The sequence below is a fragment of the Paralichthys olivaceus genome, chromosome 22, assembly GCF_024713975.1.
Source record: "Paralichthys olivaceus isolate ysfri-2021 chromosome 22, ASM2471397v2, whole genome shotgun sequence".
Taxonomy (NCBI): domain Eukaryota; kingdom Metazoa; phylum Chordata; class Actinopteri; order Pleuronectiformes; family Paralichthyidae; genus Paralichthys; species Paralichthys olivaceus.
The window spans coordinates 16,078,837-16,092,313 of NC_091114.1; the positions used below are offsets into that span (position 1 = coordinate 16,078,837).

Genomic DNA, 13,477 nt, shown 5'->3' on the forward strand with positions numbered 1-13,477 from the left:
CGCATGTACGAACCTGAGCGCTCGTGCACGCGTGCCCCCGCCCACGCTCCTCGCGGTGGAATCGCGCTCACATCGAAGAGAACAGACGCAGTTTGTTTTCAAGAGAAAGAAAAGTTTCAAAAGGATTAATGAAGGAGAGAGTCTGAGGAGAGGAGGAGAGAGAAGAAGGAGAGAGTCTGAGGAGAGGAGGAGAGAGAAGGAGGAGAGAGTCTGAGGAGAGGAGGAGAGAGAAGGAGGAGAGAGAAGAAGGAGAGAGTCTGAGGAGAGGAGGAGAGAGAAGAAGGAGAGAGTCTGAGGAGAGGAGGAGAGAGTCTGAGGAGAGAGTCTGAGGAGAGGAGGAGAGAGAAGGAGGACGGAGGAGAAGGAGAGTCAAACCACAGAGAGGATGACGGAGGGAGAGAAGAGATAAACACCTTTATAAAACCTGAGGTAAGATGATTATCTATCTTCACACGACACGTTCAGTTTCAAACACGTTAACATCTAAATACAGTCAAACTAATCTTCTCTTCTCTTCTCTCCTCTTCTCTTGTCTTGTCTTCTCTTCTCTTCTCTTCTCTTGTCTTGTCTTCTCTTCTCTTGTCTTATCTTATCTTATCTTATCTTCTCTTCTCTTCTCTTCTCTTCTCTTCTCTTCTCTTCTCTTCTCTTCTCTTCTCTTGTCTTATCTTATCTTATCTTATCTTATCTTCTCTTGTCTTCTCTTCTCTTGTCTTCTCTTGTCTTCTCTTGTCTTCTCTTCTCTTCTCTTCTCTTCTCTTCTCCTCTTCTATTCTATTCTCTTCTCTTCTCTTCTCTCCAGCTGACACACTTCATTTGTTTCTCATGTCAAAAGTTAATGAACAAACTTCAATCAATTAATCAATTAATTACTGATCTAATGAGGAAAACCCTCGGGATCATTTCTTTCACTTCGGGGGATTTCAATAATTGTTCAGTAAGTTGCTGATGAAGGTTGTGCTTTGAAACTCATTCTCATGAGCAGAGAACGAAAAACATTTTTCTCTTATAATTTCACCATAATTCTTTTGTTTTATTGCCCAGCTCTGATAATTGAAGTGTTTATGGAAGTGTTTGGCTGCACCACAGATACATCTAGATTTTAAAGATAAATTCATACACGATAACATCTTTTATCATTTACTTTTCACAAATATAAACATATAAACCTTGTGAATGACACTACACAATAATACTTCATTAGCCAAAAACCCGTTATCAGGCCTCAACTGGACGATATTCTCCACGAGAGGAGTCACGCGACAAAATATGTAATATTCACGATATCAATTATCGTCAGCTGATGATTGTCAAAGTGTGAGTGAGATCATTTTCCATTTTTTTCTTTAAATAGATTTGAACTCACTGATGGATTCATTGGAAACTGTGTGAAACCCCCAACTAGGCCCAAAAGTCCCTTCAGACAAAGATTAAAATGACAATTAACTCATCGACGACTCCACTTGTGCAGTTTCAGGGGTTGAACAGCGTTGCAGCCAAATCCGATATAACTGAAGTCAATGGTGACCAATTTTTAAATGTTAAGAATATACAAAATACAAAAACACTGTATTATCTGTTTGAATGTGACTTCACGGTCTGAGTCAGTGTTGGAAAACCCCTGTTCACAAGACAGAGATGTGAAACCAGGGACTCCAGGGAAGCAGCCGTTCAGACACCACAAGCGCTTTGACCCACAAAAGACTCCTCGTCTCCTTTGTCGTTGAACCCAGACTGATTTCATTTGATAAACGGAGAGCGGGTCGGTCGGGGTGAAACATGAGTGGGATGAATTACTGCTGTAATTCCCTCGATCGCGATCTGAGGCGGATTCCATGTTAGAAACTCCGGCACTAACGGTGAAGCAGAGTGGTCGTGATCATTCGAGGGTTAAAAGTCTGCTCGACTGATGCTGAGTGTGAGATGACGAATTTCAAGGCGGTGACAGGAAAAAAATGTTTTTAATGTTCACTGGGCGCGTCGCTCTCTTGTCATTCCAGCCCACACCTGAACAGTGTGTACATGTGTCGTGCATGAGTGTGTATTTGTCGGGGAAGAGGTAGACGAACAAGTTATTTTGCATAATGGGGAAGCGACAGGACGCTTGTCATTAAAATTGCATTGAAATCATGTGCAGGCTTCACTTCCTCTCTCACATCTCTGGACCTGACACGGTGTCGGAGCTGAAACAGGTTTTAAAAGTGTTTGTTTATTCTTCTGTTTCAGCAGCGAGCCTCTCAGGATGGATCGGCGCTCGCCGAAGGAGCTGCAGTTTGAGAGGACGAGTAAAGTGGCAGCTTAAAGGATCAATGTGAACGTGAGTCTCCGTCCTCGACTTCGTCGTCATCCATTTTCTTGATTTCTTCTTCACTGTAGGCGGAGGAGGTATCGACTGTCACCGGCCACATTGTTTAGAATTGATTTAACTTGTCACGAGGTCAAAGGTTGAAGTTTTCCTGATACGAAGACGTTGACGCTTCACTTCCCTGGTTTGTGTTTATCATGAAGGAAAGCTGACGAGGGAACAAGCGAGACGACAGGTCGATAGACGACGAGGATCCCTCGCGCTCGCTCAGGTCACGATGCCAGACGAGCCGCAGGGTTTCCAGGACAGGGGGAGGCCCGGAGAACTGGCGTCTTCAGTGCCGGACGCCGTGGTGGTCGCCGGTGATGGCGAGGGCAAAATCCGCGGAGGCGAGATCCTGGAGCTCGATGAATTCAGGAAAACAACACATGTTGACAGTGACATTGACATGTTGAAAAGAAACAACAGTTTGGAAAAACAGTCGGGGCTGAGTGAATCAGAGGTGTCCGTAGAGGTGGGAGTGGTGAAAACAGCTCAGGCCCCCGAACCTCTCGCGGTCGCTACGACGCAGCAGCCGTCGGATCACGAGGGCCACGTCAGCTCGTCGTGTGACGGGCTGCAAACACACAACGCTGCTCCATCGCAAACAAACGTCTGCAGCGACTCCGACTACAGCAGCAAAACATCCAGCCCTGGATACACGAGCACTAGTTTCAACACGGACCTCTGTGGCGACGAGTCGCCTGAGCTCGGATCCTCGCTTGAAAAGGCGAACGCCGTCTCTACGGTCAGTTCGGACGACAAAAACGGCCCCGAAGGGGAAACGCCATTCTGCGAAAGCCCGTCTGCTTTCCACGACTTTTCAACCAAAGTCTCCCAAACAAGGGACAGCTTCGACGTCGGGTGGGACGAGGCGGACGGAGACGAGGACGGGCGGAGCACCAGGTCCAGGCAGAGCGTGAAAGAGGGGGTGTGTTGCTGCTATCACGCGGTCCACAGGGCCTTCCTGCGCTGCGTGGAGGAGACCCCGGCCATGCTGTCCGGACTGGTGCTGTCTTTGGTCTTCTGCGTGGCCATCATCGTCCTCATCCCCACCACAGGGAGGGTGAGTCACCTCATAAACCAAAGCTCAACGTATTCTGTGTTTCAGATTATTCCTTAACGTTTGGCTGCTTCACGACCTCGTCAAACTTTTGTCTTTGTTGTGTTTTGAGAACCCCCCCCCAGTGGCCATAGTTACGTATCGTACGATCAAAGTCGCCTTGAGAGTTTGTCTCGAGGATCAATTCACTGATCCGTTCTCGTCCATCCTCGCGCAGGACGTCAATACCCACGTGGGCGCTCTGTCGGTGCTGTGCGTGGTTCTGTGTCTGAGCACGGCCCTGCTCGTCTGTCTGCCTTGGCTGGCCACAGTGAGGCGCTGTGGGGGGGCCCTGGCACTCTTTGTGTGGGGGACGCTGTACACCACGGCCATAGTCTTCATCTTCACCGGAGGACCTGTCACCACGTGGGAGCAGGTGAGTGCAGATGTTACATTCTGGACACGGAGATGTCTTCTGTAATGGTTGTTGACTCTTTGCTTCGGTCTCTCTCTCTCTCTCTCTCTCCCTCTCCCTCTCTCTCTCAGGTGGCGTTTTTCCTCTTCCTCTCCCTGAGCGTCTACACGGTGCTGCCTCTCTCTCTGGCCTGGGCCCTCATGGTCGGGATCGGCACCAGCGTCTCACACATCGTCATCATCAGTGTCTACGTCCCTGTCAGAAGCCCCGAGACTCCGAACCTGGCTGTGCAGGTGGAGTACCGATTCATTTTTTCAGTTTCACTTCCTCGTGTGATAGAAAGTCTCGGCCCTGTGAGTATGAACCTGTCATTTCTACTAGTGTAGCTCATTGTTGATGCCCAAAACACCGTGAAGCTGCAAATGTGGCTGTCGGCTCTAATTTGCAAATGAAACAATAAGTGTGCTTGTGTCTCATGTAAAAAAAATTTGCCTCTTGATTTGAATATGGTGTGAAGCCTGGACGCTCCTGCTCCACTCTGTGGTTTGTGACCAGCAGCGTTCACGGTTCCTCTGGGAACAAAGCAGATGATCTGCAGAACCTTTCACTGCTCAGTGTTTGTCTCACTGTGACTTTCAGTCACTCTGAGAACGCATCAACTCAAAGATGAAGTCCGTAGTAATACACGCGTCACTCTCTATTCTGCAGTATTCACAGTCTCCCCTCTGACTTCCTCCTCAGCTGGTGGCGAACGCCGTCCTGTTCGTGTGTGTGAACTGCATCGGGTTCTTCCACCTGTGGACGACCGAGCACGACCTCAGGATCTCCAATCAGAAGAGGGAGGGGTTCAGCGCCATACGCTCCAAGAAGGAAATAAGGAAATATCAGCAGGTTGAAGCTCTTTTGTCTCGTTCAACGTCATCGCTTCAGTTTGAAATGTCCATGTTTTTGTTTTTATTCAGTCTTCATGTCCCGTCGGTTAAACAGGTCCTTCTCTGTTCAAGTGTTTTTATTACAGGCTTTATTTGCATTGGTTTATTGTGGTTCACCTGACGCACAGCTGATCAAACTCACCACAGCTTTTACTGTCTGGACTCCAAACTTAATTTAATTCAACATTCTGAGATGTTTAAACTTTTGGAATAAATTTAATGGAACGTTCTCTTCAAATTATCTTTCAGCCAAAAAGACGTAACGTTAAATGTCATAAATTAAAACAGAAGCTTCCACATGAATTATTATAATAAATATATCTTTTTACTCCATCAGTTACTACAACTACAGGAACTTGCTGAAGCTAAAGTGGTTTAAAACAAATATTTTCAGAACAATACACTTGATGAGATGATCGATACTGGCTTCACTTTGGAAACGATGTGCGGTCGTTACAGGGCTCTTTACGTGGACGGCCGGGGTTTGTTTACCGAATGCTTTGCTATTAGTTCAATAGATTAATCATTCACTCGTCTGAAGCTCGGCGGCCGCAGAGCGAACCCACATGGATGCTGCGTCACAGCGAGGGAACAAAGAGACGGAGACGTGATCCACTGAGTGAACTCAGCCTCGTTTCAAGGAGGCCGACTTTTCCTTTTACAGCCTTTCTGAGCAGATCGTCTCCTCCGCAAAACAATCCACTGTCCCGTCAATACAAGCTCTCAAACCTCATAACCCCCCCCCCTTCCCTTCCCCATCCTGTTTGTTTCCTCGGCAACAGGAGCAGCTCCTCTTGTCGGTGTTGCCACGCTACATCGCCATGGAGCTGAAAACGGAGGTGATAAAGCGACTGTCCAAGCCGGAGAGCGATAAGGAGAACGAATCCAACTTCCACAACTTCCACAGCCTCTACATACGGCAGCACAAAGACGTCAGGTGACGATCGCTGTCGAACATTTCACCTTTCAGAGATTCTTTAACTACACACTCTTATTTTAGATCCACGATTCTATTGTTGTATAAACTTTATCGTAGATATTTTTCTGTTTAAGTATAATGCACATATAAAATATCAGTATCTCTGGTGCAGATAAATTTAATCAATTTGTAAAATGTATTTTCTGTGTAATTTAAAACTGTAGCTGTGTGTGTGTGTGTGTGATGTGTTGGTCTCTGTTGGTGCAGTATCCTGTATGCGGACATCGTTGGCTTCACAAAGCTGGCGAGCAGCTGCTCTCCAGAGGAACTGGTCGCTGTGCTCAACAAGCTCTTTGGCAGATTTGACGACATAGCCAAGGTGAGAATAATCTCGACAGTGAAACCTTCCTCAACATTTCCTCACAGAGAAAAAGTTCTGAGTTCGTCCCTCCCGCTCGCTTCTCTCCGTCTCTAGAAGAACGGATGTCTTCGCATTAAGATCCTGGGCGACTGCTACTATTGTGTGTCCGGTCTCCCCGACCCGATCCCCACTCATGCCAGGAACTGTGTTCAGATGGGACTGGACATGTGCACGGCCATCAGGTCAGTTCCCCTCACACTGCGGTCGTCACGGTGCGTTTTCAACAACCTCGTGTTTTCATTTAAAAATACCTCACGTACTCCGGTTGGTTTGTGTCTCTGCAGTAAACTGCGTGAGGCGACAGGTGTTGAGATCAGCATGCGTGTGGGCGTTCACACCGGCTACGTGCTCTGCGGCGTGATCGGCCTGCAGAAGTGGCAGTACGACGTGTGGTCACATGACGTAACGTTGGCCAACCACATGGAGTCTGGAGGTCTGCCTGGGTGAGTCTTCAGATCTGATGAGTTGAAGTGTTTTAAAATAATAAAGTAAGATTAAATCAAGGCAATGATTGTCTCTCTTTAATGATAATAAATCTAATTATTCTCATTAACAGACGAGTTCACATCACAGAGGAGACGCTGCAGCACTTGAATGGAGCGTACCAAGTGGAGGTTGGGAACGGGGCGAGTCGAGATCCTCTCCTGGATGGAAGAAAAACCTTCCTGGTGATCGACCCTCGTAAACCGGACGTTTACTCCAGGAGGCCAAAACCGGTGAGTGAACACGTTCGTTTGGTAGAGTGGAAAGAAAAGTGTTTTTTTTCATGTGTCTCATCTTTGCTCACCTGAAAAAATACAAACACGTCAAGAGCACCGTCTAGATAATGGCGCTCGTGAACCCTGCTGCTGACCTTTACTCTGAGGGAGGAGCCACAAAAAAGTCAAACCATCACTTTGTTCCCTTTCAGGCGAACACTCAGGCGGAGCCCCGGCAGCGGGCGTCGGTGCGGATGTCTCTGTATCTCCAGTCGTGGAGGACGATCCACCCGTTCGCTGACCTCAGCCACCCTGGGGCCACGCCCTCCAAGAAGAGCACCGCCCACGTTGTCACGAGCCAATCACAGCTCACCGCCGTATGTGTTTCTCCCACATTTTAATTGCGTTGTTGTGTAACTCGTTTCTTTTCCAGGAACAAATAATCTTTATAATGTTCCTTCAGTAAATGTTACTGTGTGTGTGTGTGTGTGTGTGTGAGTGTGTGTGTGTGTGTGTGTGTGAGTGTGTGTGTGTGTGTGTGTGTGTGTGTGTGTGTGTGTGTGTGTGTGTGTGTGTGTGTGTGTGTGTGTGTGCGCTTCAGGAAAGACCTCCCTGCCAGAGCAACCTCCCCGGGTACGTTCACACACACATTTAAATCATGAGGTTATCATAGAAAAGCTTAATTAATTTAAATAAAAATACAACATCCAGCACTTGCACTATTTATTTATCCTGAATTTGTGTCTCCCGTGTTGTTGTTGTGTCTCCCGTGTTGTTGTTGTGTCTCCCGTGTTGTTGTTGTGTCTCCCGTGTTGTTGTTGTGTCTCCCGTGTTGTTGCTGTGTCTCAGTTTGGTCGTGGATCACGGAGTCAGAGGGTCTCTGGACACACTGGACACTGCAGTGTGAGTTCTCTCAGTAAACTCGGTTGTCATTAATTCATTTTCACGTACGTTTGGTCAAAAGGGGAAAATTGAAAGTAAAAACTCAGTAAAACTCGGTAAAAGACAAACAAATCTAATATAAATACCTACTGGTATCACTTCCAGACAAAAGAAATCCTCGGAGCCGTGTGGTTGTTTGCTCAGATTAATCTTCAGTTTTTCATTCAGGCGGAGAGCGAAGAAGCTCAACTGTTTGACTCTGCTGTTCAACGACCTCAGTCTGGAGAAACAGGTGCGTTCATTCTCCAGTTTCCAGAAGATGTTGTTTGTCCTCTGGTTTTAAACGCGTCGGGTCGTTTGTTCCAGTTCCGCTTGTCGGAGGTGACGGGTTTGCATCACTCCATCAGCTGCGTAGCTCTGATCTTCGTCACTCTGTTCATCGTCCAGATGCTCGTCTCCGAAAGGTGACGTAACATTTCAGTTTCATACCTAAAGTTGGCCTCGGTTTGAAGATGGACGACATGACTCCGCCCTAAAAGTGAAGCCAAAACATCTCTGAGATCATTTCTGTCATTTTAAAAATGGCTGCTCCCTCATCCAGGATATTTTGGCTTCATTTTTGTACAGTGGGAGGAAGTGGAGACACGTCGTCCATCTTTATTTAAAGTCTTACTTCTTTCAAGTTCTGACAAAACGTTATCGTCACAAACCCACATTCATTAAGTAAACGATAGATTCTCACTCCTCCCAGGAACTTTGAGATGGCCGTGTCTTACGGAGTGACCTTCCCCGTCATCGTGCTGCTTCTGTCCATCGCTTTCACCGGATACTTGGAGGTAAACAAGCACACGTGGTGTCATTGTAATGCAAATAGAAAAATATGCAGAGTTTAGTGAGGAGATGAAACAACTTCCTGTCCTGATGCCATCAACGTCCGGCCCTCCTGGCGTCACTGACGACACGTTGCTGTCGTATCAAATGTGTTTTCAGAAGTGGCGCTCCAAGATGCCCACGGGTATCCAGTGGATATCAGGGCTGTCCCGTGGCGTCTCCACCAGGGCGGCGCTGCGACTGTTCGTGGTCACTCTCTGCGTGCTCATCATCCTGCTCATGGCAATCCTCAACCTCGTACGTTCCTTTTTCATCTTCTTCGGATTTCTTTTATTTTTTTAATGTCTTCTTCTTGAACCACGTTGCTTTTGGTTCCAGTTCTTCCTGCCAGGAAACAACTGCACCGCTATCACAAGCAGGGCGGAGCTGGAGGGTCTCAACCTCTACACGGTGCCCGTGAGTTCCTCTTGACTGATTCCATTTCGACGATTAATCATTTAAAAATTAATTAACTTGAGAGGCTCTTCAACCGTGGATGAGAACGGCTGTAATGTTCCTCTCTTTTATCAATAAAGCTGTTTTTCAGCTGGAAAAATATCAGGAAACTGTCCGGACTTAAGAGCAGGTCTGAGAACAGTTCCAAGAACATAAGAAATATGGTTTCTCTTCCTTTAATCTTGTTTTATCAAAGTTGTGTCTGTCGTATTATTCAATGAGAGGTGGACAGGTCGGCTCAGCAGTGCAAGTAGAGCAATTTAAATTAAACAAAATACATAAAGAGCAGTGTTATAAAACTATAAACGTTATGCAAAGGTTTAATGAACGTGTATTTTCCGACCCCCCAGTACTACCTGTACTGCTGCCTGCTGGCCCTGCTGGGAGTGATCGTGTTCGTCAGGACGTGCCTGTCGGTGAAAGCTCTGCTGCTCACCCTGGCTGTGGTGGTTTATCTGGCGCTCTTCCTCTACGTGTACGCGCCGAGGTCCGGCTGCCTCGTCGACCTGCTCTACAACAACACAAAGTGAGTGTCAGTAATCCCGCTGAAGTTCACTTTCCGCTCATCGACCTTCGCTCGTCTCGCCCGAGGTGTCGCGTTTCCTGCCTTTTCACTTCCTGCCAGCCGACGGTCCGGATTGCGAATCTAGAGTTTCAGATCGTCGTCATTTATTCAGGAGCTGTCTATAGACGGAGGCCTTCCCCGGGGGTGCAGGTCCCTTTCACTGTGAGACACGAGACACTCTGAGGAATTGTGTAACGGAAAGAAGAAGTAGGAGAAGAAGAAGTGGCGGTAGTTTGATTTTCCAGATTATGCGAGAGAACCGATCTAATTATGTGTTTTGTTTCAGGCCGGGGGTTCTGAAGGATCCTCAAATCATGTCCGGTGTTTGGTTGGTCATCTTCTACGTCGTCGGCCTCATACTGGCCAGACAGGTGTGTTTACAAATGTTCATCCATCTTTATTTTATTATATAAAGAAGACAAATTAACTTAATTCTTTCTCTCTCTCTCTCTCTCCTGGTGTCCCGCTCAGGACGAGCTCAGTTGCCGTGTGGACTTCCTGTTGGAGCGATGCTTCCAAACAGAGCGAGAGGAGATGGAGACCATGGAGAACGTCAACAAGCTTCTCCTGCAGAACGTCCTGCCGCTGCACGTCACCTCCTTCTTCATGGGCAAGACTGTGAGGAACCAGGTAATCAAAGAAAACGGATTTTCTTTATATATTCTATATATCAGGACCGAGTGTTGACGTTAAAGTGACGGTTATAAGTCATTAGTGTTTAAAAAACCTTTACGTCTGCCCTGTGCTCATTTGCGGCTACAGAAATGACAGAAACACGAGTTGTCTCCTGAGTCTCTGCTCTCTGCTTTGTCAGGACCTGTACAGCCAGTCGTACGACTGCGTGTGTGTGATGTTCGCCTCCGTGCCTCAGTTCAAAGAGTTCTACAGCGAGAGCAGCGCCAACAGGGACGGACTGGAGTGTTTGCGCTTCCTCAATGAGATCATAGCCGACTTTGATGAGGTACGAAGGGGAAAACGAGGCTGTTTGATAACGTCTCTGTCCGGATTCTTTGTCTGTCTCACTTTGCTCGTGTCTCCGTCACGCAGCTGCTCTCCAAACCCAAGTTCTCGTCGGTGGAGAAAATTAAAACAATCGGCAGCACGTACATGGCGGCTGCGGGTCTGACACCTCCAGGGGATGAAAGAAAGGTTAGCAACACTTCTGATAACACCCAATAAACTCTAATGTATGTGGAAATTAAAGTTTTGTGAAGTATTTCCTTTGTTTAAAAGTAAAAAAAAGTACTCGTGAGACTCTCTTTGATTTACATGCTCGGCCCTGATGTTGTGAGAATGATCTCTGGCTCCCCCTGCAGAAATACGAGATGTCCTACAGTCACGTTCGAGCCATGGTGGAGTTTGCGTTCGCTCTGATGGCCAAACTGGAGCTCATCAACACACACTCCTTCAACAGCTTCAAACTCAGGATCGGTGAGTGTGTAGGAGAACCGCAAACATTAGAGAGGGAGTTTCAAGATAAGGTTCTTTTGATCGTCCCCCAAACTGTTTGTCGTTTGCCCGCAGGAATAAACCACGGGCCGGTGATCGCTGGAGTCATCGGGGCTCATAAACCTCAGTACGACATCTGGGGGAACTCTGTGAACGTAGCGAGCAGGATGGACAGCACAGGAGTGTTGGACAAGATACAGGTCTGAGAGACAGAACCAGTGGAAGACAAACCATGTCCCGTTTCAATAAGACAATCATATAAGCGTCAAATGAAGGAACCCGGATTCTCTCACAAAGCTTGTCTTCGTTTTTAATCTCACTGTCGGTTTCTCGCTCCTTCTCCGCTCTCAGGTGACGGAGGAGACGGCGGACTTGGTCCAGAGCATGGGATACGGCGTCACCCTCAGAGGAGTCGTCAACGTCAAGGGCAAAGGGGAACTCACCACCTATTTTCTCAACACGGATCAGGCGTCTGCTCAGTTCTGAACAGACGGGTGCAGCTAACCTGCCGACGACTCGGTTGAACATTTGAACGGCAGCAGAGACTTCTGTGAGTTCACCCTCGTCCGTCTGACTCATCAGATTCTGATGAAGAATCGTTTACGTCCGTCGAGGAGCCGCCTCTGTCTTTCAGATGAGACGCTGAATAAAATCCAGTTCAACGAAGACCCAGGACTTCAGGCTGAGAGCTGAGAGCTCCGTGTCTGTGCCCGCACATGTGATAAACCCATGTTAGTGAACATGGTTATTTTACAGGAAAGGAATGAGAGGACCACAGATTCCTGTTGTTTACGCCTCACAGCAGCAAAGTGAATATTGGAATTTCTCACGTTATTTACATTCTGTTTTTTATCGTGAATCTGAGCGTGTTTGTATTTTAAATGTAGGAAACACATTCTGTTTACATGCAACAGTTCCCTGATCTCCGTCTACTGGTTCCCAAACGAGAGGAGTCCCAGCGTTCTGATGCAGAATTTTCTGTCTTCAGCCTATCTGTGCTCTTATTGTGAAATGCTGTATAGTTGTACCTGCTAAGCCCAACAGAAATAATTTAAATAAACCTACATGGAAAGGGAATATATATACATACATATATATATATATATATGTATGTATATATAGAGAGAGTATATCTCTTGGTATAAAGTGCTCATGTCTGGGAACCATTTGTTCCCATTGAGCCAGGAAACGTCATTTAATGCACATTTGAAACTGCACTTTTTAATTTGTTATATTTTCAAAAGGGATTTCTGTGTTTTAGTACAATGATAGTTGTATACAGAGTATTCCTCATCTTTTAAAAAAAAATATATATATACATATTTATACATCTATGAGGGGTGTTGTGAAGTGTGAATGTACAAAGAGCTGTTCATCTTATGGAAATATTTTTATATTTAATTTATAAAGTACTACAAATATATATCACTGGTGATTCTGTCTGTTTTTAAGAAGTATTATATGAGTACTGGACGGATCAACACGACATTTGGTGGAAGGATGCGTCATCGTCCGAGAAGAACCCAGAACATTGTTCTTGAGTTTTCACACAATCTTTTATGGATCTTCATGAAAATGTGGATTGATATTTATGAATCTGTCTCATTTCATAATACTTCAAACTTTATTTATATAAAACTACCGTCAACAAGACACAACAGTACTCTGAGTACTATCAAGTTTGTACTCATTGTGTACTATGAGTACTCAGAGTATTGTGTACTCTTGTATACTCTCGTGTACTCAGAGTATTGTGTACTCTTCTCGTGTACTCCTGTGTACTCTTCTTGTGTACTCTTCTCGTGTACTCTTCTTGTCTACTCTTCTCGTGTAGTCTCTAGTACTCTCCTTGTGTACTCTTCTCGTGTACTCTTCTTGTCTACTCTTCTCGTGTAGTCTCTAGTACTCTCCTTGTGTACTCTTCTCGTGTACTCTTCTTGTCTACTCTTCTTGTCTACTCTTCTCGTGTAGTCTCTAGTACTCTCCTTGTGTACTCTTCTCGTGTACTCTCGTGTACTCTCCTTGTGTACTCTTCTCGTGTACTCTTGTGTACTCTTCTCTTGTACTCTTCTCGTGTACTCTCGTGTACTCCTGTGTACTCTCGTGTACTCTTCTCGTGTACTCTTATGTACTCTCGTGTACTCTTCTCGTGTACTCTTATGTACTCTTGTGTACTCCTGTGTACTCTCGTGTACTCTCGTGTACTCTTCTCGTGTACTCTCGTGTACTCCTGTGTACTCTCGTGTACTCTTCTCGTGTACTCTTATGTACTCTCGTGTACTCTTCTCGTGTACTCTCGTGTACTCCTGTGTACTCTCGTGTACTCTTCTCGTGTACTCTTATGTACTCTCGTGTACTCTTATGTACTCTCGTGTACTCCTGTGTACTCTTCTCGTGTACTCTCGTGTACTCCTGTGTACTCTCGTGTACTCTCGTGTACTCTCGTGTGTACTCTTCTTGTGTACTCTCGTGTACTCTTCTCGT

At 46.3% G+C, this 13,477-nt stretch overlaps 1 protein-coding gene across 5 annotated transcripts; it reads left to right on the top strand.

Annotated features, from left to right (window-relative positions):
- The first annotated feature begins 19 nt into the window (after positions 1-19).
- On the top strand, positions 20-12,416 carry LOC109647058 (adenylate cyclase type 4-like). Of its 5 annotated transcripts, none has more exons than XM_069518677.1 (28): positions 43-140; positions 210-429; positions 2,227-2,317; positions 2,509-3,410; positions 3,625-3,822; positions 3,933-4,094; positions 4,543-4,692; positions 5,516-5,670; positions 5,920-6,031; positions 6,128-6,255; positions 6,358-6,516; positions 6,630-6,789; positions 6,984-7,148; positions 7,373-7,404; positions 7,621-7,674; positions 7,882-7,945; positions 8,020-8,117; positions 8,405-8,489; positions 8,644-8,781; positions 8,863-8,940; positions 9,330-9,505; positions 9,831-9,915; positions 10,016-10,174; positions 10,359-10,505; positions 10,592-10,693; positions 10,861-10,975; positions 11,069-11,193; positions 11,345-12,416. In XM_069518677.1, exons 4-28 carry the CDS (start codon positions 2,583-2,585, stop codon positions 11,477-11,479), a joined length of 3,810 nt encoding a protein of 1,269 aa, XP_069374778.1. In that variant the 5' UTR covers positions 43-140; positions 210-429; positions 2,227-2,317; positions 2,509-2,582; the 3' UTR covers positions 11,480-12,416. The 5 variants fall into 5 exon arrangements, with proteins under 5 accessions (XP_069374781.1, XP_069374778.1, XP_069374779.1 ...); XM_069518678.1 differs by having other exon boundaries at positions 55-208; positions 310-429; XM_069518679.1 differs by having other exon boundaries at positions 137-208; positions 331-429.
- The last annotated feature ends 1,061 nt before the right edge of the window (positions 12,417-13,477 follow it).